At 46.0% G+C, this 26,541-nt stretch overlaps 2 protein-coding genes across 6 annotated transcripts in view; one reads left to right on the plus strand and one right to left on the minus strand.

Moving 5' to 3' along the window:
* NRAP (nebulin related anchoring protein) overlaps positions 1-20,804 on the minus strand; it is a 74,543-nt gene extending 53,739 nt beyond the window's left edge. For 2 of the 4 annotated variants that reach the window (XM_064488448.1, XM_031461777.2), the window contains exons 1-9: positions 12,287-12,562; positions 11,879-11,973; positions 11,225-11,312; positions 6,753-6,857; positions 4,197-4,301; positions 3,015-3,119; positions 2,207-2,311; positions 1,315-1,422; positions 921-1,025 (exon numbers count right to left, since the gene is read on the minus strand). In XM_064488448.1, the coding sequence (XP_064344518.1) occupies positions 921-1,025; positions 1,315-1,422; positions 2,207-2,311; positions 3,015-3,119; positions 4,197-4,301; positions 6,753-6,857; positions 11,225-11,312; positions 11,879-11,973; positions 12,287-12,358 (888 nt within the window). In that variant the 5' untranslated portion in view covers positions 12,359-12,562. Of the gene's footprint in view, positions 1-920; positions 1,026-1,314; positions 1,423-2,206; positions 2,312-3,014; positions 3,120-4,196; positions 4,302-6,752; positions 6,858-11,224; positions 11,313-11,878; positions 11,974-12,286; positions 12,563-13,754; positions 13,935-20,378 lie in introns of those variants that run through there. The other 2 variants (XM_064488447.1, XM_031461784.2) reach the window with 2 other exon arrangements.
* Positions 20,805-20,816: 12 nt separating this feature from the next.
* Positions 20,817-26,541, plus strand: part of CASP7 (caspase 7) — a 34,491-nt gene continuing 28,766 nt past the window's right edge. The window contains exon 1 of one of the 2 annotated variants that reach the window (XM_010983223.3): positions 20,817-20,957. The gene's annotated coding sequence lies outside the window, so the exon portion shown is untranslated. Of the gene's footprint in view, positions 20,958-21,591; positions 21,723-26,541 lie in introns of those variants that run through there. The other variant, XM_031461790.2, reaches the window with a different exon arrangement.

The following is a 26,541-nucleotide window of genomic DNA, read 5'->3' on the forward strand; positions in this document are numbered from 1 at the left end:
AGATCAACATTTGCAAAGGGGTCAAAATCTATCTTCACATGCATTCTAAGTTTCACATGAACATTTCCCCAATAGAGCAACTTGGTTTTCTGAAGAAGAGAAACAGCTCTTCGTTCCCTTTTATGAATTGCATATACTGAATAAGTCACGTAAGTTGTAGAGCCTACTCACTGCCAAAACATTCAAACAGCGGTCAAACTAAGGGAAAAACATCAACTAATCCCACTGAATGTGCACTTCCAGTACACACGCTTGGTCTTCCAACAGTCTTTACTTATAGCCATGAAAAAATTATGTTTCCTTTCTCCCTTACAACACCTGTCTAGTACCAGAAAATACAGGGGAATGTGCAAATAAAATTAGCTTGTAATTGTCACTCAACCTTTTTACATCCTGTCAAGATGTAGTTCATTTAAGAAGTGAAACTGAGAAAAGGGGTTGCTTTCTCTGGCATCTTGCTTCATCTAGCAACCCAGATAAGAAATTCACTTTCTAACAAAATGAGTCCTGCTACTCAGTGAAGTCTTCTACATTTTTCAAGACATTGCCTTTTGATCCCTTTTGTGCTTACGCAGTGATGGGCTAACCATAACCAGACCTTAGAATATTTCTTCAATGGATACATGAGGGTGCTTTATTGCCAGCAAACCCGCCATTTTGATACAGGTCCTTTATGACAAAAAAGGACAGAAAAAGTGCTTAGAATCTGTTTTCCTAAGTGAGTCAAGTTAAGCCTAGTGTAACTGTTTGTCTGCTACTTTCTGACTTGGAAAATCCACCTTCCGTAAATAGGGCAAGGATAAACCATAAGCCAACCCCTGATTAAACAGTCACAGGGTATGTCCCAGGCTAGAGGGCTGCCGAACTGAGAACTGACCATCAGAAAGGGCAATCTCCCAGGAAGTTATTTCACCACGCACCTGGCCGTACTGGTCCGTGTGCTCCCTTGGCAGCGAGCCCGCGGCTCCAGCAGCTGGACCGGCCACCCCCTTCATCTCTCTTTGATATTGTTGATGGTACCTCACCTGTTTGAGGGGAGGACAAACCTGGTGAACTTAGCCGCTTATGCACAGGCGTCAGAAGGGTACAAATGAAGGTTTTGTGGAATGTTCTTCTCCTGCTTGGGTCTAGGGACCGTGTCTTAGACCTGAAAGTAGCCAATCACTGTCAGGGTAAAATTGATTGAAAACTACGAAGGAAAGCTACTTTCTGGATGCACAGTGCGTGCAAAAGGAGATAGGAAGTCGGGCTCGCCAGGCCCAGGTAACTTCCTGATTCTTCCCCTAGCGTGACAACGCTGCCCTGGACACTTACATCACTTGCCAGTTCGTTGGCTCTTTTGGCTATCTGATAAGCAGGTGTGATCATAGCAGGAAAGCTGCCTTTCCCCCTCTGTTGTTCATAGTCCTCTGTGTATCTCATCTGGAAGAAGAAAACACTTTCTGAATCACACGCCACAATCCCACCGTCTACCGGGCAATCGGAGCAAGAAGCCCTGCTAACAGCTGCCGTAACACCCGGCATAGCCCTGCTCACAGCTCTTACAGTGATGTAGCTGGCTTAAAGCTTGATGGGGCCTGCGCATTTTATATACCATTCTATTCCCAGTACCCAGCACAGTGCCTGATTCACGGAGATGCTCAGTGTAGAATACAACGTGTAACTTGTGAGCACCTGCTGCAGGCCAGCTGGTGGGGCCAGGCAGAGAAATAAGGCTTCTGCTCTGCCCTAGAGGAGCTGCCAGTCAAGTCTGGGACAGGAAAGAGGTTTCTCAATCCCAGGCAAGGGGAAGCCACTTTTTTAAGCTGAACCTGGGTTCATGCTTAAACTTCCCACTCAAAAATCACTAAGTTCTCGGTCTTATTATACTGTGGAGCAACTGGGCCATGAAAAGGCAAATGGTAGAAATTCTTTGAAAGTTATGTTCTAAAATTTGCAGTGACAAGGAGAGCATTCTTTCAGATTAATCAGATACATGTGGTTTGTTACCAACACTGTCTAAACTTTTCTCTGTAAGGAAGAGTTTTCGCTAGGTCTGTGCTAGCTGACGAATCTGACCTGACCGTCCATGGCCTTAGAAAGTTCTTCCTGGCCCCCATGCAGGATTGAGAAGCAGCCTACATTCTCTCTGCCTTCTCCTCCAAGTAAGGAAAAATGGGGACCCTTAAATAAGAATCACTGCATCTTGGCCGCCATCATTTCTTACATCGCTTTGAAGCTGTCCTCCCGCCTTGGCCCGGAGCAGCTCGGGGGTATCCGCCACCGTGGTGAACCTGGAAATGCGCTCATCATGCCCTCTCTTGTATTCCACCTGGTGAAGAGACAGCGGAGAGTCAAGGTCACATCCACTGCCTTTGTGAGGACCTCTCCCTGCAGCCATCCTGAAGCTACACTATGGGGCAACACTCAATATGGCAAGTCGCTCTGGCTTGCTCTATGCGCTCCTCTCCAAGGAGCACCGATGCTAGTGTGGTAAGTCTGAGAGAGTGCCAGGAGCTGCTAAACATGAACAGATGTTAATACATCTCCACAACAATTGCATAAGGCAGGACTGTGATTTTCTCCATTTTATAAATGAGCAGCTGAGGAACAGAAAGGTTAAGTAATCTGTTCATGGTCCCACAGCTTCTAAGTGGGAGAGCCAGGATTCAAATCCCAGCATTCTGGCTCCAAAATCTGACCTCTTACCCAACAAGCTACGCTCCTTTTCAGGAAGATCTGCCCTCCACTTGCTAAAACACAGTGTCCTTCATGCTAAAGCCACTTCAAGAAATTATTTGGTCCAGTCTTGGGGTGGACTCCAAGGTCTTCTCTCCATTTGACGGATGTGGCCCAATCAAGGCACAGAGAATAATTGGTAGGGAAAAGAGAAGAACACAGTTTTCTCCATAATATCACACTAAGGGTACCTACTGCCCCAAAGCACTCTCCTGCTGGATTTTATCCGAGTCCCAGGGGTTCGCTAATGACAAAAATGAGCATAATTGATGGTGAGTAAGCACTAAGACGCTCACTTGGCTGGCCAGCTGGTTGGCTCTCTTGGCCCTTTGATAAGCAGGTGTGATCATGGCTGGAAAGCTCCCCTTGCCCCTTGGTTGCTCATAGTCTTCTGTGTACTCCTGTTGGTCAGACCAATGTCAGCATGAGAACCAATATGACATCCAACAAGAACGACTAAAATGACAATAGCAGGCGTCATCAGAGCCAATGCAACTTATTGGACTTACAAAGTACCTGGAAAAGATTTCAGTCACCTAGAATAAATCTGAACATGGTATTCACCTGGTGATTTGAATAACACTTTCAAGCTGAAGAAATCATATTTCCCAGGTCAAAGGGTTTCCTCTTCAACTTTTATATTAAATTATGTGGAATCTGGCACCACTCAAGGGATGCCCTTTGGCTCAAAGGCTTGAATGACAATAATCAGCAGTTATTATGCAGGAGACTTTTCGGGAATTCATCTACTAGAGAGAGTTCTACATCATTGGGAGTGAAATGTCTGTTTCCCTCCTTACTTTTTGGGCATCTCTGATGGTTAGTTTTCCTAAGGACACACAGCACCTCAGCAATTGTGTTTCTGCTGTTTTCTTTCCATTTGCTAAAGAAAAGTTACTAAAAACTAACAATATTTTTCAAAGTGGCTTCTTCAAAGGGCAGGTGCCCTGGAAGGACGGAGAGGACTAGAGGGTACTACGTGCAAACGTTAAGGATTTCCATAATCTGGGCTAAAATTGCCTTTTCGACAATGAAAACCTACTAAGATCTCTCTTACAGGGCTTCAGATCAGAGGTCTCTAAAATAGGGCATCGGGGTGGATTCCTTCTGGAGGCTCTGCCTTTTCCAGCTTCTAGAGGCTGCCCGCGTTCCTTGGCTTATGGCCCCAAACAGCTTTAATCTCTGCTTCTGTTGTTACATCAACTTTTCTCTGACTCTGACCCTCCTGCCTCCCTCCTTATAAGGACCTTTGTGGTTACATGTGGTCCACCCTAATGATGCAGGGTAATCTTCCTATCTCAAGATCCTTACCTTAATCACAACTGCAACGTCCCTTGGGCCATGTGCAGTAGGATACACATGGGTCCCAGGGATTAGGACATGGTCATCTTTGGGGGGAGGGCCAGTATTCTGTATCCACAATCTTAAAATAAAGGAACATTCAAACTAATTGCTACAGTGATTTCTAGGGCCCTTACCTCACCAAGTGACTTTCGAGCTTCAACCATCCTTACGATTTCAGGGTCTGGCAGAGCTCCTGGACACCAACCATTCCCGTCCCCACATCCAGTCCAGTAGGTTCTCTATGGAGGAAAAACAGATGCAGACAAACACGCACCCCACACATTTGGTTAGTGAGATCCACCCCTCATCTACCTCATCCTCCCAGCAAGGCTCACTTACGTTGCCAATATAAGCTAGTAAAGAGAGAAATTCTCTAAAAACTATAAACTCCTTTTGTCATCTGGCACATCTCAGAACCAGAATGTTCCCTTTTTTTTCAAACTAGAAAATAACCTAATATAAATAACCGAACTTTCTGATATTCACATATATCATAGAAGAGTTCCAAATGTAACTTAACGTTTCTTTGCTCATTGTTGCACCAAGATTGGGCAGCGGGGAGGTGCTGTGCACAGGCAATCCTAGATTAACCAGCACTCTTCAGCCAAACTTCAAAACCCCACTACCGGTTGTGTGCCAAGTATTGGCTTATGCAATTAACACTAGGAAAAGAAAAGCAAGAGAAAAAAAGAAAAAGAGGAAGACAAAGTTCCTTTTTTAAGAGACTTGTGACCTATCTAGGGAGATAAAACTAACATATGAAACAATTAGTAATTAGAAAACGTTTGTTTGCTTAAATATACTATATCAAAGATAAACACAGTGAGAGTTTTAAAAAGCAATCTGTGTGTGATGGGCCCTGTTTTGGAAGGAAGCTGGGCTGGAACTCCAGGGCTGAGGTCAGTGAACAGATGCAAAGGGAGAAAGAAAAGCACCTTCTCTAGGAAGTCAGTTCCTTGACAGCAGGGCTTGATTTTCATCTGTTTTGTACACTTGTGTATTCCAACAGCCTGCAACTGTGCTTGGCACATGATACTCAATAAATACATGTTGAATAAAGACTAGAAGTGGGGACTGCCATGAATAAAAGCATGATGGCAGTGACGGGCTTCATGGGAAAAAACCATAGGGAGATGGATTTGATTGGAATTGAGGAGATGAGATGGGGAGCCAAATGCACTGGAGGTGGGGTAGGTGGGACAGGTTGGTAGAACCATCCTTTGGAAATCTGGAAAGACAGAATTCATAGGTGAAAATACGCTCAACTACACTGGCCACCAGGGAAGTTTAAATTAAAATAACAAGACACAGATTGTCAAAACTTTCATCTGGCAATACCAAGTGCTGCTGAGAATGTGGGGAGACAGGTATTCTCGGACCCTGCCTGTGGGAATATAAAATGTACAGTCATTTTAAAGAGCAATTGGACAGTGTCCATGAAAATGAAAAAGGCACACACTCTTGACCTGTTCTAGGCACTCACTGTGTCCAAACGAGCTCATGCACAAGGGTGTTCGTTGCAACTTCATAATGGAAAACAAATTGAAATAACCCTGCCCAGCAATAAGACATCACGATACATCCATTCTTAACACCCGTTCTTGCACCCAGGATACACCCATCCACAGCAGCTTAAAAGGATGTTAACACAGAAACATCTCCAAGGTATTTGTTGAGTGAAAAAATACAAGCTGCAAAACAATGCATATTGTTTTATGGAAAAACAAAAATATGCATTTCCATAGAAGTATATGCATATAATTTTCAATAATTAATAGTAGTTGGTATTTATTGTGCCTATTAATGCTCTAAGATCTTTGCATTATGTGCTCTTCTAATTTTTACAGTAGTTCTGTGAATCAGGAATTGTTTGGAGTTCAATTTACAGACGAGAAAACCATAGAAAAGAGTGGTTAAATAGCTCATTAAAGGTCTTTCAGTAAGTGGCAGTAGTCATATCCAAACTTAAGGACCAGAAGAATATTAATCACATAGATACTGATTTGTAAATTAGAGAAGTTTAGAAGGGTACCCACGAGATTGCTAACAATGGGTACCTCTGCAGAAGGAACTGGGGTTGGAGATGGTGGACAAGGAGTGAGCTTTGCACTGTTTGGACTTTTCTTTTTATAAGAAAAATGCCAGTATCATGTGTATCACTAAAAATAAATGGCTGGGAATTTTGAAATGATGAGGCTTTCAACAGAGAGTGGCCATACATTCTCAGGTGGTAGAAGAATAAGGCAGAGATAACCAGGAAGACGCATGTGACCAACGTCACATGGCAGGCTGGAGAGGGGCAAACCCAGGAGAGAGAAGGTCCTCACAGAGGTCCAGGCAGGAGATGATGTGGACCAGAGCTGGGACAGTGAAATGCAGGGGCAGCGTGGAGCTGAGGGAAGTGTCAGAAAAAGAAAGGGCAGCACTGGTTTCCAGCCTGGGTGGCTCTTCCCAGTTGCAGAAACACAGTGGTTGGAAGCGAGAAGTCAGTCAGCTTGGACGGGAGCAGATATGGCTGAAGTGATGCTAGGACATGTGGATGCAGGTCTTCTGTCGACAGCCGGAATTACAAACTGGATAAAAAAAAGCCTAATCGATTCTCTCTAGAAGTAATACTGAAAATACATTTCATCTGCATAGTGTATCCTCCTTTTCTCTGTTTCCAAACCCATTTATAACTCTTCTCTCACCTCATCCACCAATGGTTGCCTGCTAGGTGCAGCTGCCCCGTCCTTGGATTTCATGTCCCAGTGAAAAACCGACTTAAACCGTTCACCATCACCTTGGTCACCAATCTGCACAATGAAGATGTTGTCAGTAATGTTTCCATCAGAAAAGAAATACTATAGAGCTAAATTGGGGGGATTTTCCTAAGTCTCAACTGCAAAGCATCTTAATTGCACTACAACCTACACTGTGCTGTTAGTCTCACCATGGATTCATCTGTGCCACCCGGCAGGCAGCACATACAGAGCACCTGCTGTGTGCAAAGCTCTGTTTAGCAGTGTGATTAAAAAGACTGAAAAGTCCCTATGAGATTGTCACACAAGTATTCGGCTTAGAGTAATCTCAGAAAACACCAGACATTAGAGCAGTAGTTCTTAACTCGAGCCTGTGCAACATCCAGGGAGCTTGTTGAATGCTGGCTCCCCAAATTCATGCAGGTGTTCTCCTCTGCTCTCTAATTTCACCCTTCACTATCTTGATCTATAATACACCTTGAGCTAATTTTTGTGCATAGGTGTCAGGTAGGTTATGAAGGCTCATTTTTTTCTATGCAGGTGTCTAATCACTTTGGCACCAACTATTTAAAGATCATTCTTGCTACATTGAATTGCAGTGGTGCCTTTGTTGTACTTCAAGTTGCCATATAAATGTGACTCTATTTCTGAACCTTGCATTGTATTCCACTGGTCTGTTGGTCTATTCTCATGTCAATACCACACTGAGTTAATCACTACGATTATTGTAAGCCTTGAAATTAGGTAACCTAAGTCCTTCGACCTTGTTCTTCAAGATTTCTTGGCCATTCTAGAGTCTTTGTGTGTTCATATCAATTTTAGAATCAGTTTGTCGATTTCTATGAAAAACACCAGGATTTTGACTGGGATCGCAGTAAAAACGTAGATCAATTTGGGGCGAACTGACATCTCAACAATATCTTCATGCCCTGGGAATAGGCAAAGATTTCTTAAAGAGAACACAAAAAGAATTAACCATAAAAGAGAAAAATCAGGTCTTAGGTCCAAACCTAGACATTGCAATGTACAAGGTCTAAGATGGGCCCAGAAATCTGCAGCTCTAACAAGATGAAGTTTAAATCATTAACTTTACAGATGAGGAAAGAAGGGCAGAGAAAAGAAGTGAATTTATTCAAATCATTCAGCAGGTTAGCAGGGTCAGGTTCATAACCGAGGGATTCTAGTTCCCCATCAAGGGCAGTTTGTCTGGGCTTGTTACTGCTTAATGAAGCTCCAACATGTATACTTATAAATATATAAATTAAGAGACCTTTACATGCTTTTCCCCTTGGATTTTGAGAAACTACCACGAACATTACACAACTTAAGGCAAGGTTTCTTGGCAGCCCCACTGATACTCAGGGCCAGTTCATTCTTTGTTGCTGGGGACTGTCTGTGCGTTGCAGAATGTCAAGCAGCATAGCTGGTCTCTATCCACCAGATGCCAACAGTACTCCTACCTCCCAGCTGTGACCAAAAAGAGACCCCAGACATCACCAAATGTCCCCTGGGGGATAAAACTGCCCTCCTTGACAGCCACTGACTTAAGGAATCAGAATCACATGACCAAAATGGATAGGAAGTCATATTTGCTGTCCTCCCCACACAGTGCAAATCCATCACTGGAGTGCCTGCCTCCCCAGAGGCCTTTCACAAGACTTGTGATTATTTGGAAGAAGTAGGAAGAGGAAAAAAAAACATAAACTAAATATATATGTATAACTGAATCACTATGCTGTACACCAGAAACTAGCACAACATTGTAAATCAACTATACTTCAATTTAAAAAAAAAAAGCAAAAAAAAATGTCACTAGGTAAGGAAGCATTAAGGGCTAAAAGTCACTCTGAATGGAAGAGAACCCAGATGTTCTATTCTCCTAAAAATTCCATTCACACCTGCCAAACAGGAAGTTTTGTCCTACTTAGCAAATTTTTTTTATTTATTTTAAAGAACTACATTTAAAAACAAAAAACAGAAAAATGTCAACCTGCTTCCGATGCCAACTTAAAATTTTTATTTTTCTCCTTCATCATCATCACTGAAGCATCCCTTTCTCTCCTTTCTTTACTTTAGCCCCTGCTAAACCAGGAATCTGTTTTTGATTCAACTGGCAAAGTCTCCAAGAGAAGAGAAGGGAGGAAGAAAGTAATTCATCACACTCCCTAGGGCGGTTATAAGCTCTGGGGCCTAGAAAGGACATGGTTGTCCCTGTGAGTTTTCCCCTGGCGGGAAAGGAGGAGAAAGCGATCTCAACAGTCAACTGTTCAGTGTGCACACACACACGCACACATGTGCACATGCGCACACATCGGTGCGGGTATACATACGTCCACCATATGCACACAGAGACAGACACACATTTACACATACACACATATACACACCACACACATACACAGATGTGCACACATGCATGTACACACACACGTGTGTGTACACACACCTGCACACACACCATGTAAACACATATGTACACACATGCACACATATTCACACCCACATACATACACACATATACTCTCCACACGCACACATACATATTTCTACACATACACACACATTCACATAGATGCGAACAGATACACACACGCAGGCTTCCTGAGAAGCTCACATCACTGTCTGCGGCTGGAGATGGAACCAGCGATAATCTTGCTCCAGGTCGGACCTGTCACACACAGTTAAAAGAAAGTTAAAAGAATCCACTGCCACCTCAAAGAAAGGTAAATACGGTGTGACCTGCTGTAAGTTTGTAAGGGGGGGCATGCCAGCTGACACCTAGCGTAGGGCGGAAGATACAGATATTATGGGGGGTTTTTGTGATATGCACAAACAGCACTCTGATGCATACCGGGTAGCTCTCCTGTGTTCAACCTGTCAAACTCTGGCTACACAACTGCAGAAATCTCTGGATATTTATAAACATCAACAAGTGGTTTTCTCCCTTCTGGAGAGTGTGCCACCCCCTCGGTAGATGGCAGTAGGCCCATGGAGCAGTTTAGGCTATAGATTCCAAAGTCAGGCAGATGTGGCTTTGTGCCCTCAACTAGCCAAGCAAAGCTGGGCAAGCTACTTAATCTCTCTGAGCCTCAGCCTCTCCAGCTGTCATATGATCATCTTAAGGAAGGTTCTCATGAAGAGTAAGTACATAACGTAGCTAAAGGCTCTAGCAGAGTGTCTGGAGCTCTGTAGAAGCAAGAGCTAAATTCAGTATTTACAGTGACATCGTGTAGCTGCCCTTACACAGCAAGAGACGAAAACAAACATCAACCAAAAACCAAACAGACAAACAAACGAAAAGAGCCGAAAGCAAAACCCTAAAAGAACTAGGCTTCTCAGCAATCTAGGATGGCTTGTGAGTTCCTAACATTTGTTTACCCTTAGAACTCAATGACGTATGAGCAACTCTAGAGCCTCAGTTTCCTCAGCAGTAGAATGGGATAATAATACTATTTACTTTATTGGACTGTAACGTATGAAATGAATTTAGCAATGGTACAGTAAGTGTTATATAAGCTTGTTTTTAAAAAATGATAAAAGTCACCATTAAAGTGAAGCACTTGGCAAAATAACTACTAGGTGGTCTGTGTAGAGAGCCACACAAGGATAAACCCAATCTAATGCCCATTTTCTTGAGAAGGGCGATGGCCTGGGCGGGCAGGAGAGTCAGCAGGAGGTGCAGTAACATGAGGAAGGCAGATTACTAGACAGCCTTCCACCTCATGTGTAATTTTCTAATTTTAGGCAGCTGCTAGCTCCATCCCACAAGACAACCTGTTGTGGGGCATGGGGGAGGGAAGTTAAATGAGTCATCATTTTACTCAACACAAACATCCAATCAATAGTTATTTGACAAAACTCTACTTGGGGTTTTTCAAAAGAGGTTGGTTTATCAATACGGCCTTCTTGTCTATCCAGACATCAGCTCCAAACCAAAATATCTTTGACCTACCCCTACCCCAAAGGGAAAGAGAGGCTGCAAATAATCTTACACACTACTGAATGCAGACAGATTTAAAAGTGTGGAACGAGAGGTTTTCAACTCCTGTACCAAAATGTCATGGGGGAAAGAAAGGAAGGGCCTTTGTAATATTTCCCAACTAGATGAACTTTGTTTTATGTATTAAGTACCTAGTGTATGCAGGGCCTGTTGTATCAATACGTCCAGAGCTGACAGACACAGACATTATAATAGACACAAGAACCTCAGATACTCGATTCAACTAGATTACCCTGTGTGTTGGCCTCCATGCTATGGTAGAACAAATAGCAATATTTGTTACTTAAATGCACTTTGCTTGTGTGGGTGGAAAACATGGGCAGGTTCCCATCAAGACAGTGACACTTAAAAACCTAACAGGTGTCTGAACTAAGAAACTTTCTTTAAAGGCTATTTTGAAATTCAAAACGAAGTGACTTACCCCACAGATGGCCTCTGGGGAGTTCCTCACATTTAGATTCAATGGAGTGTGATAGACACTTGTGAAAGTGTTGTTCTTGGGATTATGGCTACAAAAATTAGATACGAACCAAAATTAGAAACGTACTTTATCCAAGATGACTGAGTGACTATTCTTAGAGGCAGAGTTTTTTTCATTTTTTAAATCAAAAAATATAAGACCTAACAATTAAATTCCAGATTTTCCAGGCAATGAGTCTTAAATAAAATAAAATCCAAACTGTTTAACTTAAAGACCAAATTTAGCTGGAAATGATCACTTAAAAACTTTCAGAAGAAATAGAAAAGGATTATGAAATTATGTAAAAGAAAACATTTTAAAGTTCTATGCATATCCATGGCAATTAGACTGCTCTGCACAATATTTAATAATTTGACATGAAGTGATAGTGGATAGATTTGATCTTTTATGTATAAGAAATTTGAAATTTTCAACTTTGCATCCATTGCATAAATCCCATCTGAGGTCTCTTTAATGATTGTATGTAAGTGAACACTTTTGAGAAGACATTTCTTGGATTTAACCCTGGGGTGTGTGATTTGAGCTTCTGGTTGGCTACTTGTTAAAAAAATAAACACAGCTCAGGAGGTAGTGGAGGAGCCATCAATCACTTACGTGTGACAGTACGGCTTCTTCTGGTGACTCACAAAGTTATTAACAGATAGCATCATCTTGCAAACTTCACAGTGAAAACACGCTTTGTGCCATATCTGGAAATCACAGAGAAGAGATTTAGCAAAATGACTTTTTTTTTTTCAGACTCAGGATTCCTATATATTTCAGGGTAAAAAATTGAGCTTTAGGGATAAAACATACATGGCTATGATACACTAAATAAATGAATAAACCAATTTTGAAACAATATAGGAGACGGAGCTACAAATGGGTAGAACTAAGGAAAGGTGGGAAATGTATCTTTCTTTTTTTCCCTTGGTGGTTCAAAAATACCCACATGTCTGTATGTGAGAAGATAAATTTCCCACGTTCGTTATGATTCTCAAAGGCCGACAAATATCTACTGACCTGGTCTAGACAGCTGACCTTCTCAGCAGGGTACACTCCATACCCACACCGAGAGCAAGCCTGCACATTCATCTTGAAGTCCGAAGAGAGAAGACAGAGCCAGGTAACAGGCAAGAAGTCCAAAGAGAAGCCCCAGTCCGCTTGTGCAAGTCTGCCAGATCCCGACCCCCTGTTAAATTCCTGTGGGCACCTCGGGCGTTCAGAATCCAACTTCCACTTTCCTTTGCTGACCTTCAAGCTGGAAGTCAGCAGCGGGATGGTTTTTAAAGCTGCCACTTACTCAAAGGGCTATTTTGGCAACTCGCTCAGCACGCATGCGCCTGGGAAATAAGGTGGTGGTATTTCTAGCTGACGTGCTTCTCTAAATAGAAAAGTGAACTCACAACAGCCTCATGTTCATGTGGGTGACCAAATCCTCGTGTGTGATCCGGCAGCCTGTAGTAGTTTAACACTAGCTGTGATCATAAGCCAAGAAAAGAATCCAAAGGCAGACACTGCACCCTCATCCGACGACCAAGTGAGAAAAGCTTGCTCCGTGAGGCCTGTGACTAAAGCACAAAGGCCAGCTTCCCCCAACCCACCCCCAAAAGAAAATAAAACAGGATTGATTCACTCCACAGGATGGTAAATACCATAACTGAAATTCAGCCTTACCTATTTTTTTCTTTTTCTTTTTTTAAAAAAAAATTTTATTGACACATAGTCAATGACAGTGTGTCAATTTCTGGTGTACAGCACAATGTCCCAGTCATGCATATGCATACAAATACTCGTTTTCACATTTTTTTCATTCATGGTCATTCCAGGATATTGAACATTATTCCTTGTGCTATACAGAAGAAACTTTTTTAGCATCTATTTTCATATATATTAGCCTTACCTATTAAAAATGTTTGTTAACAGCAGGATGGGAAACTACTTAAGATACCAATTCGTGTTTAGCTTCTGCAAGAATGCAAAAAAAAACCAAATGAGAACCCTTTGAGTGCTGGCCTCGGTTTGGTACCCTGGACTGTTCCAAGAAGTCCTTATCTTCTGGGCCTTGCTTAGTCCCTTGCCTCTCAGCCTTGAAGTGGGCAGCTTGAAGACAAACCCTCTCTCATTGGCTTTTGTGAAGTCCCTCACTGTCTCCAGTATCTACCTAAATGTCACCTTAAAATGGACCTTCCAGAATCAGCTTACAAAAGATGGTGCCTCCCCTGTCCCCACTCCCCAGCTCACTGTCTTCTACGACCCTTACTCTGTTCTTTCATGTTCCTCCCAGCAGTTACCACCACCTGACGTCCTCACTATTAGTGTATTCACTTGTAAAAATTATCGTCTCCTCCACCAAAATATGAGTCCATCAAAATAGGATCCTTGGTATTTTGTTGCCATTTCTGTATCCCCAGAGCCTAGAACAAGGTCTGAAACAGGAAAAGTGCTCAATAAGGACTTATTGAATCAAAGAAATCAGCTTAATACTCACACCAAAATGCCTACAGGGGCCAGAGGTGAAGCCATAGGTCACACACCCCATCTGAACCACTCCTCCTTCTCAGCCAGCTTGTCATGAGGGAATGAATATCCAGCACTGCCAAATACTCTGATTTTTCCAGAAGAGCCAGATGTATGCAAGTGCACTTGAAATTCCCGGGTTTGTAAAACACTGGAAATTAAAACAAGAAAGCACAGCCATGGGCAGTATCTGGTCAGCAGGCTACCAACTAGTGACCTTTGGCCTAAAAGGCTCTGAGAAAACTAAGCTGGGGGACCCCCAGGGAGGGCGGAGAGAAATCAGCAGTGCTTGTGTGTTGTGTTGGGAGAACCAGGGGGAGAAGGAGGCTGCAGAGCAAGTGAAGGAGAGTAGTTTTCATAGGACTAAGGGGAGGGTGTAGAGTGAGGTTCCCCACAGAGAGACAGTGGGCACAGGGCATCCTCTCCACCCAGGAAGGGGACTCTAAGTAGGTACTTCGGGCTCAGGAAGACACTCATGCTGAAATGGGACACGGGGTGGCCTGAACACATGGGAGCAGCAAAGGCGAAAAACAAAGGCCTGTAGGTTCCCCAAATGCTTTGCTCTGTGCTCTGTGCAGGATTTCTCCAGCCTTCCCTGGACAGGGGCTGGAAGCCCCAAAAATCACGGAGAAGGAACTCTGCCCCCACCAGAGGGATGAGGAACCGCAGTCAGATTTCATTTAAAGAAAAAGCTACCTAACACTTCTTCTCTAAGGCTGTGATTACACTCCACAGCTCCGGAAAGGCGTTAAATTCAACTTGTATTATCACTTCTGCTTTTAAAAGGCACTTTTTACGTATCAGAAATTGTGAGGCAAAACAACCCCACTGAACTGGAAGTGGGACGGTTTAAGGACGAAAAATGAACACACGCTGCCGGGGCAAGAGACATATCTCCTTCATGGACTTTGTGGTTGGTCTTCCCTGTGTCCATCCCACCCCTCCCCCATCTGGTAGAGCCCCTCCCCCTTGGCACAGTGATTACATCAGGCCCTCCAAGCCTTAGCCAATGAGCACACATGCTCCCCGGGCCCCTGGGATCAGTTCAGACAACATGTGTTAGCCGGGTTCCCCAGGAAACAGAACCTGATGCAAAGGTTTATGTGCAAGGACTTATTCAGAAGTGTGATCCCAGGGAGCAGAAATAAGGACGCAAGAAACGGAGGCGGGGGGAGAGTCAACAAGAGGGTCCTTTCTCAAAGAGGCGACGGCCTGATGTAAAGTGCATCGGGTCTCTTGGTCTCCACCTTCCAAGAGGCCACACCAACCACTACTCAGGAAGATCTGCCAGAGGAAGAGTATCTATTGGCCTCAGTCTCCCATTGGTGAGAGTTTGGCCCCACTGAGTGTTAACTCCCCTACACATCCATGCGATGTATGTGCCCAGGGAGTCCCACAGCATCTTATGGCTCAATAGCAACAAGAAAAAAGCAGCAGGTCAAAGACACTGTCGGTTGTGCCCCTGTGAAGATGGCCAGAGCCCACCCAGAGCCAGCTACCCCTGCCAAGGCTGGACCGGCACAAGCAGGCAAAGGACCTAAGACAGGTGAGGCTGGGCAAGTGGCTCCCGAGAGGAGGCTGACATGCTGTCTGATCAGCAGAGAGTCCAGGACTGGGGCTTGGTGGTGGTGAGCCAGGGCCAGATTGTGTGGTCTTGTTGATCCTTGATCTGGATGCTTCTGCCAACAGTATCCTATATGGTTTGGCTATTTTTTTTTAAGTCTTGATTCATAGGGAGATTATGATCAATGAAAACCCCCACATTTTGTTTCACATCAGTTCATGTTCAGTAGACAGGCACGTGAGGTCTTTCTGACCTGAGACAGAGCAATCATTCCTCTCTAAGTCACCTCCTATGGACTGGGGCCTCCTTGCTTCAGCCGGTCAAGATCTCTTTGTGCCTTGGTTCTGTCATCAAGAATATGAGGTAATTCTTCTCAGCTCTGAATCATTTCCAGTGCTCTCCAGGGAGGTGGATGAGAAATGGTTTTGAAATTACAGAGAGATGACAAATGTGAAGGAAAAAGAAAGCTACCAAGCCTTCACTCTGTCATCGTCACTCTGGTTAGACTGGGGTTGTTCCTCCCATGCTGGGGATGTGTGCCAACCTTAGTTTAGATTCACCCAAAAGCATGACTCAGGGTCTGGACTTGGGTGCAGGTCATTTATTTGGGAGGTGATCCCACAAGACAAGACTGAGGGTTTGAGGTGAGTGAGCCAAAGCAGTCAATAAAGGGCACATTCTGAGCTAACCACTATCACAGGCAACCACAGCTCCTTCTTGCTGAGGATCCTCTGAAGAATTGTGTAGAATGTGCCCCCAAACTGTGCCGCTGAAGGACACGAGGCTGGGACACTTATCCACCCAAATGTCATCTCCCACTGGCTGCAGGTTACTCTCGGGTTCAACAGCTCCCTACACCTCTAGGTTACACCTGTCTACGAGCTGAATCGACTTCTGCAGCTTTGAAGAAAGCCCAGAGGCAGAGAAGCAGAAGGACACTGCTTCAGGAACTGAAGGAGGTCCTGGTGACATGCTGGAGCTATCGGCGAGCCGAGGGGATGCGGCATAGGGTACCCCAAGGGTCAGTCACTCAAGAAAACTGACTGTGGGGAGGGTAAAGGAAAGGGTTTACATGAGATCCACCAGGAACTCCCACTGTCCTCTTTTCTGGCTGATAGTGTCTATTCTGTTCCATCCTTCCACTTCTCTGTGCTGTGCAACGCTGTGTCCAGATACTAGGGATGGAAGATTCATGAAGCAAGAGCTGTCACTAGCTTTCATGCTTTCCCAGGTCAGAACTCCCACTGCACACTCATGCCCATCGCTTGGTGTTTACAGGTGCCTGGGGGAAGTTGTTGGTGGCGTTCATGTGAGGTTAGACAGGGGCAGAGCAAACTTCCATGGGCACCTGTTGGTGGCTTCAGAGCCAAGTTCCTCCATGCAGCCATAATGCCTGCACACTAGATGGTGGTGACATCTCTCTGTAATAGTTAAGTATCTCTCCTCACCCTGGTGAGGTGACCTAGCTGGTCAGGGTCAGGCTTTACCTTGAGATGTCAAGCAGACGATCTGTTGGTTTATGTAAATTGGGTCCATGGGAAATAATGTGCCCAGGAAAATCACAAAAAAATATTTTACCTCCCTTCAAACATAAATCTGGTTTGAGACTACTCTTTAATTGAAAGTTACCATTTGCCCTGGAGGTGGGACTATGTCATTTGGTCTAAGACAGAGTCCGCAAACTTCTTCTCTAAAAGGTCAGATCATAACTATTTTAGGCTTTGCAGGCCACATACAATCTCTGTTGCATCTTTATTTTCATCTTCTTTTTTTTTTTAACAAATCTTTAAAAATGTAAAACCATTCTCAGCTTGGGTACCACATACAAACAGGCCACAAGCAGCCCACAGGCCACAGTGCACCAACCCTCGTCTAAGGACTTGCTCATAAGACATCAGACGCGACTAGCCCTGAACTTTTCTTGGGAGGAGGAACGTGAGAAAAAGGATTTGGAATTGGTTCACCCCCGTCTGACCTGGGCTTTAGCTGTCTGCAGGCAGAATCTTATTCCAGCGTGAACAGAAATACCCAACTGCCGTGGATGCCATTCTTGGACTGGGGGACCACAACACACTCTGTGGGTGAGATGCAGCTTCCCCTCTGAGTCAAGAAATGGTATTCTCACTGCTGAAGGCCACAGAATCAGAGAGGAGGCAGCCCCTGGATTTGGGATACACAGGTCTAGCTGTCTGGGTCCAGTCAAGAGAAAGAAACCACCCAGTAATATGAACAGGGAAAGGTTAATATATTGAATTATTAACTATAGCAGGGAATTGGAATATCAAGAGATTGGCCAATAAGAAGTAAAGAGAACCTTAAAAAATACAGCAATTCCAGATACAGTAACTTGCAGATAACGCACATCCTAGTTTGTCAGGACTGCCACACAGAATGCCACAGACTGGGCGGCTTCACAGCAGAAATTTATGTTCTTACAGTTCTGGAGGCTGGAAGTCTAAGATCAAAGTGTCAGCAGGGCTGATTTCTTGTAAGGCCTCTCTCCTCGGCTTGTAGACAGCCATCTTCTCCTGTGTCTTCACACGGTATTCCCCCTGTGTGTACCTGGGTCCTAATTTTTTCTCGTAAGGTCATCAGTCACACTGGTCATACATAGCCTACCCTAATGATCTCACTTTACCTCTTTAAAAACTGTCTCCAAATCAAGTCACATTCCTTGGTAGTGGTGGTTAGGATTGCAACTTACAAATTTTGGAGGCAGGAGACACAATTTATTCTATAATAACATAACATAACATAACATAACATAACATAACATAACATAACATAACCTGCCTCTACCTCTAGAGGGCTTGAGGAAGAGCCCCCTACCTTCTCCCCACCCCAGGGCTGTGATCTAAACCTTACTGGGGAGAGCACGTTCATGGCTCACTAGATGCAGGGAAGTTACTGTGGTGTTGCGCTAGTGGAACTTGCTAGAAATCTGTCCTCTAGAACTTTCTGGAAATCTACCCTCTAGGTGCCAGAGAGGTGTCTGCTCAAGGAGAGATGTCTCAATGGTGGCACTTTGCTACAAAATCACCTGAAGGGGGCGCCGGGGAAGTTGTTAGCAGCAATAGGTGGTACTACTGGCCACCAGGCACAGCAGGGGCTGGGCAGGGGGAAGTAGGTATGCTAGAGGAACTTGAGAACCACCCTTTTTGCGGAAGCCGGATGCTTCAGAAGCACGACAGACACACAGAACCAAAAGCCTTTTCTCCTGCAATCTTTCTCCAGCGCCCCCTACTGGCAAAGTTGAACATGCGGTTACAGGAAATGGAAAACCACTTAAAGGGCCCGGTTCCATTTTCACAGAACAGATCTGGGAGCTTAGAGGCAGTGGGTAATAGGAACAGCATCAATTCCTCCTTTCAGGGAATTTTGCCTGGACTCCCACTCACCCCTTTCCCTCCTTGCAGAAGCCTGCCGGTGCCTCAGCCAGAGTCCGGGTTTGAGACTGTGAGCCGTAAGAGTGGCATTTCTGTGACTTCAGGGATTATCCTTCAGTGGAGCCCTGTATGAAGTCATAGCCTGGCCTGAGCTGTCCTGTAAAGAACTGGAAAAGCAATCATTGGTGGAACCCCTTGGGGGCACTGTGCCCAGCAGGGTGAGGGTGGGATTGGGGAACGGAGCAGGGTTAGCAGCAGCAGCCTGGTGACCAGAGGAGAGGGCTGGAGGGAACGTATGGAAGGACCAGCCCAGGAGCTCCCATGAGGCCAGCCCTTGGGAAACCATCTGAATAATGGAGTTGGGGATTTTTCTGGAGTGAAGAGGAAGACTTGTGCTCTAATCACGAGTTTAGAAAGGAAACATAGAACAATGACATGGGGCCAAGGCTGGAGAAACACAGGAATTGCAAGCAGGAGAGAGTATCATTTAGATCTAAAGGGTCAGTATGATTATTATAGAGGGAAAAGTTCAAAACTGTTTCCCCCTTTCCATAGCACCACGATTTTATTTGTTAGTACTGTGACAATCCAGCCTTGGAGTAATATATTCGGAGTTCCCCCATGCCAGCCCACCCAGCACAACTGAAAAATGAAAGTTTTCCTTCAGATCTGCTTTCTGTCTGAGCCAGCCACAAATTCCTTTGTGCAACACATTTTAAAAATTGCTCGATATAATTTATGGTAGGACCTTCATGTGGATGGAACATTCATTCTTTTTCTAGGCAACCTGATCCTGGTTCTGCCACTAGCAAGCTTGGGATGGGGGCAATTGCTCTGAGCCTGGGATTTTTCATCCATCGTATGAGCAGAAGAGTCAGTTATTAAGGCCCCTTCCACATCTAACACTGTGTTTCATCATCATTCAGGAATAACTTGCAAAAACTTAAATTTATAAATATAGATAAATTAGAGCATAACTTATTTGCTTTACTAATAGGATTTTTCATTTCTCAAATGCTTCACAACTGAATCTTTCAAAAAGCAAGTTATCTTTGTGTCTACCATGATTCCGTTTGCCCTCAACATTTCAGAAGTATGAGTATTAAAGAAAGAGTAGTGCAACCTGTCTCAGTCTGTTCTGGCTGCTGTAACAAACATACGACAGACTGGGCAGCTTATAAACAACAGAAATTTATATTTCTCACAGTTCTAGAGGCTAGGACACCAAGATCAGAGTGCCAGCATGGTTGGGGTCTGGTCAAAGGCCTCTTTGAGGTTGTGGACTGCAATTTTTTTGTGTGTCCTCACATGATGGAAAAGGCCAGGGAGCTCTGTCTGGCTTCCTTTACAAAGGCACTAATCTCATTCACCAGCGCTCCACCCTCATGATTTAAGCATGTCCCAAAGACCTCACCTCCTAATGCCATCACATAGGGGATTAAGTTTCAACATATGAATGGGGGTGGGGGACGGCAAAAGTGGTCAGTCTAAAGCACAGCCATATTGGAAACAGCGTAACAGCTCGCTTAAAATATTCAGGATTTCAGGATTCTCACATTAGTTAATTAGTTAAGAAATCAGTATAATTTATTACCCTTACACTTGCCTGGGGCCATTCTTTCTTAAATCAAGAAAGTGTCCTTACCTGGTGAGATTTTTATGGACAATATTGAAGTCTCAGGCCCAGAGAAGAGCAAACAAGCAAAAAGACGAGATGTGGTTCTTGCCTGATGTCACACGATGAAGATTCACTCCTTTCAAAGCAGCTATCTTTGGTATGAATAAAACTGGTATAAAACTCCTCAGCTATTTACATCTCAATGTGACTGAGTTCATTAGTGGGTCCCCTGAGGAGTCTTGGAGAGCAAGGCGTTGGAGGCCTCACTCGGAGGCTCGAGGGCGAAGAAAGACCAATGTGGACGCGTGCACGCGTGATGCGGGGTGCGTGGATGCAGGGTAGCGGGGAAGTGGACTTGGTGGGAGTACACAGTCTCTCCCGTATTAGACTAACTCCTGGCCACGTACCCAGTGGCTGACACACGGGGGCGCTCCGTAAATAGTCCATGGATGATTCTGGCGCTACATCCAGGCCAGTTGACTGTGTTAGGAGGTGGGAACGCACTCGGGAGAGAACCGAGTTAGCGTCCGGCCGCCCACGCGCGTGGAAGCAAGTTCTGGGAGGCGGGAGCGCCCCGCGGCTCGCACGTCTGGCCCTTGGGAGAAGGTAACTCCCGCAAATGCGGGCGGCCAGGCCCGCCGGGAGAAGGCGCGAACCTCACAGACTGGGGTCAGAGTCTGGCTGGGGAGGGGCCTTCGGGCCCTGGGAACTGGCTCCCGGAGCTGGTTTGGAGGCCAAAGTCGGGGTGTAGACTCGGGGCAGCAGCGGGAGGGCAGGAGCGGGGACTCTGACGAGCGCCCCATCTTGGAGCACCGGGAAGTCGGCAGGGCGCGCTCTTCAGTTCGCGCGGCGGGGGACACTGCGTGCGGCAGGCTTGCGGAGCGCGCTCTCCCGGTCACCGGGAGCGCGGTCACTTCTGCAGAATTTCGTCGCGGAGACCCCGAGCGCGGCGGCGGGATCCCTTTAGTCTCCGCAAACTTCGCCCAGCACGCTCTGCGGTGCGCGCGGCCAGCCCGACCAGGGGCGCTCTCCGGGTACGCCGCGCGCGGTGCCCGCGGCCAGCCTTGCCGGGGGCGCCCTCCGGCGACGGCGCGCGCGACCCTGGGCCCGCCGGGCGTGGCGCGCTCTCCCCGACGGGGCGCGCGGCGGCGCGGCGGTCCTGCGCGCCCCCGACTTCGCAGAGCGCGGGGTCCCGAGCCGGAGGTGGCGCCCCCAGCCGCGCCCGCCCCGTCCACCTCCCGCCCCGGGGGCGACTCCTCCCCCAGCTGCGTCGGGGCTTTTACTTTCGCTTCCGTTCGAGCGACCCGGGGCCCTCGCCGCGGAGGGACGGAGCCGGCCGCCAGCTCGGGCCGCCGGGCCACCGTGGGAACGGTAACTTCGGCCCCCACCTCCACCGGCGCGTCTCCCGCCCAGTCGCCGCACTTCCGCCCTGCTTTCCTCTGCTTCCTCCCTTCCCGCCCGGGTCGCCTCTCCCCTGCCGCCCCGAGCTCTGTCTAAAGGAGCCGGGTCCTTGGGGCAGGGCGGCCCGACGGCGGGCGCTGAACTAAGGGGAGAAGGCTCTCCCCGCCCCCCAAGCATCGCCTGCTTTGCTCAGCTTGTCCTCCCTTCCCTCCTAGACCCGTACTACTGGGGATTTGGAAAGGGGGGCTGGTTTTAGGAGGGCGGGAAGGGTTCGTTCTCTGGCCTGGCTGACAGCGAGGGCTCCCGTGTTAGACAGCCCTGGGTTCCAGTTCCTGCTTGTCAGCTATGGGGCCTTGGCCCTCTCCATGCCCGTCTGTGAAATGGGGATGATGGTCAGGTTGACAGTCGCTACGAGGATGGAATGAGGTGATAATGGTTCATTGCAGGGCCTCTGTCAGGGCTTAGTACGATACACATGAGCTGCTGTCACCGTTGTTGGGGTACCCTTGTGTAGGGATCTTCAAGGTCCCTTGAGGAAATTTTGTTTTAAAGGACGGGCAGGACTGTCAGGCTGCAGCCTTTGACTCTTGTGTTCAAATTTGCCTTTTATGAGGCAGTAAAATTAATTGTGGGTGATTCGAAGTGAGTCATTCCCAGGGCTTTTCCTCTTGAATTCCTGGGTTGGCCAAGAACATGGCCCTAACCTTTGTTTACTTACAAGCTATTTCCTCCATCAGGGTCTACAGCCTGATCTTCATCATAGGATAGCCAGACACCGCCTAGGTTCATAATCCACTTCTGCCTCTTATTAGCCATGCAGCTTTGGGCAGGTTACTTAACCTCTGAGGAAAGCAAAGTTTCTTCTGCAGTACAGGCTCCAGCCTCCTAGCCGTGCTATATCAGATGACAGTGGAGTACTTGAGTGCCCAGGAGAGCCCCCTCCTCCAGGTGCTGGAGGTGAGAGGTGGAGGTCCTTCCAGCTTCTTCTCTCTGAGCCTCTTAGGAAGATTGTCTTTACTTGGGCAACAGTAAGGCTGCTGTCACAAGTTGTATTGTGTCAACATTCATGATAGGGGAAGCAGCTGCACTGAAATTCAGACAGTAGCTGGGAAGTGACTTTCTACCAGATGTGTACCAGTCGCCTGTTAAGCATGTATAGAAATAATTGCTAGAGGAATCTTTTTTTCAGTCTCCACAAAAGCTGCTTGAAATATGAATGTGATTTCCAAGTACCAATGAGGGTTGACAGTTGAATGTTGCCTTGATCTTGAGTTCTGTGGACAGTGGTGATAATAAGGAATATTTATAGAACATTTATAGACGCCATGCTTAGCATTTTACATGGATTGTTCCTTTCGTCTTCACAGCCATGTGTGATTTAGGCATTACTGTTTTCCCGTTTTACAGATGAAGAAACTGAGTTTTGGAGAGGTTGAGATCTTTTGTTCAAGGTCCCATGGCTAATAGGTGGACCCCTGATCTGCAGTTCACCATGACTGGGCTCTCAACCACCCTCCTGGGTCCCTTTAGTTCTGTTGTCTGTCCCATATCAACAGTTTATTCAGGGCCCTGAAGGATTTAAAAATTTTAAGTACATTTCAGTTGTAACATTTATAAAGAAATATTTATTAAGTGCCTACCGTGTACCTGGCACTTTTCTATGACTGGAACAAAAAAAGGATGTTTAAGATAAGCTCTCAATCTATAAATAAGAGTCCCCGTAGGTAAAAGAGTCATAATAATAACTAAGAGTGCTTACAGAGAGTTCCTGGCACTGTTAATGCGTTGTATGAATTACATATTAATTAATTTAAAGGGAAGATAGATGTGTTTAACAATTGAATAAGAAATATTCCTTGAATAACTGACTGCTCTTTGCAGCCTGAGTTTTAACGAAGGGAACGAATACAAGAAAATAAGGCCAGGCATGCCCTCTCCAGGTGTAGCAGACAGAGGATAGCCTTGGATTGTCTTGGGCTGTGGAGATGAGTAGAAATGAAAGGCCATCACCAAGTCTTGGCTTGACTGAATGATGTGACCAAAATCAGGCACCCCACCCAGACATCACTCTCGTACTGGGTGAACTTGATTTCACCCAGAAATCAAGCGCAGCCTCAAAGGAATAAGAAAGTCGCTGAATGTTTAGCCTTACAGATTTAAGAGTAAAGTCCCACCACACTGCCTTGCTTCAGATGCACACTCCAGCAGGTTGTTAAAAAGGACTCTTGCTGCCCTCTAGACAGAGTTCACCATCCACCCAGGAAGATGCTGTAGGTTTCAAACGGAAGACCCTTCTGGCCTAATGTTTGCAGAGAAAGCTCTGAGAGTCTCTTGCCCCTGAGCCATAGAAATCAGCCTGTAGCGAAGGCCAAAGTCCCCACTAAGCTTCTGGGAAGGATGAGAGGTTTAAGCCATGCCCCTCCGGTGATGGAGCATGTCAGGTATTTAATAAGTGTGTGGTGCCTTGTGCCTCCCTCACTTCCACCCTCTCTGCTCCACCTTCTCAGACTAACATTTCCTCCCCTGAGAACCCTCCCTAACTCCTCAGGGGCTCAGTCGGGTCCCCTACTGTGCCTACAAGTTGTTCATCCTAATGGCACTGACCACAGTTGCTCTCGACATTGGTACCATCTGTTTATCAGTGCCTGTCTTCCAACAAGAAAGGACCAGGTCAGGTGTATCCCTGGCTCCTAGCACACACCTGGTGCACTGGACTTCCAGGAAACATACACATGTATAATATACATATAATGGTCGTGTTGTTTTATCATTATGTGTCCTAGATTCAGTCTTTAAGATTAGCCTTGTTAAAAGACTCAAAGCTTCAACACCACATGTCAAAGTTAGTGTCTTTTTCTGGTGGACTTTGGTATAATGTTAACTTGTGACTTTGAAAATATTTCAGTGCTTTGCTAATAAAGCTCCATGGTGAAAAGTAAGGCTGTATAAAGGAGATGAAATAAAAACGATCGAGTGTTTCCTTCATGCCTGGAATCGTGTTCATCTCCTTTGGTGTTAGGGTTATCTATGTTTTCGAGAAACATTTTGGGTCCTAATCTGCAACATCTTACTGCCTCCCAACCGGAAACAGGCTAGTGGTGACAGTGGGAGGTTCACGATGTGTTGAGAAACAGAATGGCCGTGGGACTTCTCACTATCTTTGTAGAGGTTTGGCCGCAGGACTCACCCTCCCTCTCTCCTCTCCTCACTGCCCAGCTCAGGCCTAAATAAGCTGTAAGGTGACATGACGATGACACATGGGGCTTCAGGCCACAAGGACAGTGCTTTGTCATCTTGGACGTCTCCCCCAGCTGGATTCCTTCTGCCCACCTCCAAAAGCCGTTACCTGTGCCCTGGGGCAAAGTGTGTTCTGTCTGCCTTCTTGTTTTCCAGCCACATGAAGACATCCCTGGGAGGGCCTGATAGGAACATAGACCTGCATCTGCCAACCGTGGCCCGCTCTGTACGGTTGCTCAGAGATTGAGACCGGCAGGAGTCTGGAGAGGCTTCCCTTTGTTACCGAAGGCCAGTCCCTTTACGGGAAAGGAAACAGGACTTGGTTCCGGAGAAATGACTCTAGAACAGCCTCTATCACTTTTAGCTTATCCTTTTCCCCTGGGGCGTCTGTTTCTCCCAGTTTTCCATTCGATGCATATTTATTTAGCAAGTACCATTTGTGTGCCACTCGCCTCTGCCATAGTAAACTTGCACTGTTGTGTTGGAGCCAAGCAATAAGTAGAGTGCAAATAAACAAGACAAATACAAGGGCCATATGTAAAGGGAAGGAGGGGAGGGAGGGAGCTGGTGATGCAGTTGTAACCACGGAGTTCTCCCTGCAAAGGTGCCATTAAACTGAATTCTGAAGATTGAGAACTAGCCAGCCAGGCAAAGATGGCATGGCCAGGAAAGTTATGGGTGGTGACTTCCAGAAAGGGAGAACCAAGAGTCTTGATGGGGCCTGAAATGAGCCCAGTGGGCCCAGCGACGCTCGGGTGCTGGGAGGCTGAGTGGTACGATGTGAGGGGTGGGCTCTCAGTGCTTGCTGCTGGCTTCAGATCCTAGTCTAGTTGGCTGGTTACTTAGCCTGGGACCAGTTACTAAGCTTTTCTAGCCTCAGCTTCCTCATCTGTCAAAAGATAGTCATCACAGGGCTGATCTAACAGCATTTGGGGGAGGTATTGAATAAGGTCATGCTTACGAAACAATTAGCACAGCGAATAATCAAAGTGAGTTTCTGTTCTTATTGTTGCTGTTTTTACTTCTCAAAGTAGAGGGAGTAGTAGGTGAGTAGGGGGTCCTATTGGCTGCTGGCTCTCCTAGATCTGGGGGTGGAAAACCTCTTTAGTCTAGGTGTTTGGGGCCATAGGCTCTCGGTCACAATTACTCAACTCTGCTTGTGGTGGGAAAGCAGCCACAGACAATGTATAAATGAATGGGTGTGGCTGTGTTCCAGTAAAGCTTTATTTATTAAAACTGTTGGTGGGTCATAGCTTGCTGTCGACTCCAGGACTAGATAATGAAGAACCTTAAAATCCAAGGAGTTCAGATTTGAACTTTCCAGTTTTAGAGACCTCTTGAAGACTTGAGCAGGAAAATAATTCAATGGGGATCTGTTTTAGTAGAACCACGTAAAATCGTCTGAAACAGGAGGAGCGCTTTATGCCCCAGGTCGCTGCTGTTTTTGAACTGAGTTGGAGTGATGCCAGCAGAAGAGTTCAGGAGTTCAGGAGAAGTTTCTTATTGTTGCAGACCTTGATGGACCTTCCTCAGCTTCTCCAACACAGGAAAC

The sequence above is a fragment of the Camelus dromedarius genome, chromosome 8, assembly GCF_036321535.1.
Source record: "Camelus dromedarius isolate mCamDro1 chromosome 8, mCamDro1.pat, whole genome shotgun sequence".
Lineage (NCBI taxonomy): Eukaryota > Metazoa > Chordata > Mammalia > Artiodactyla > Camelidae > Camelus > Camelus dromedarius.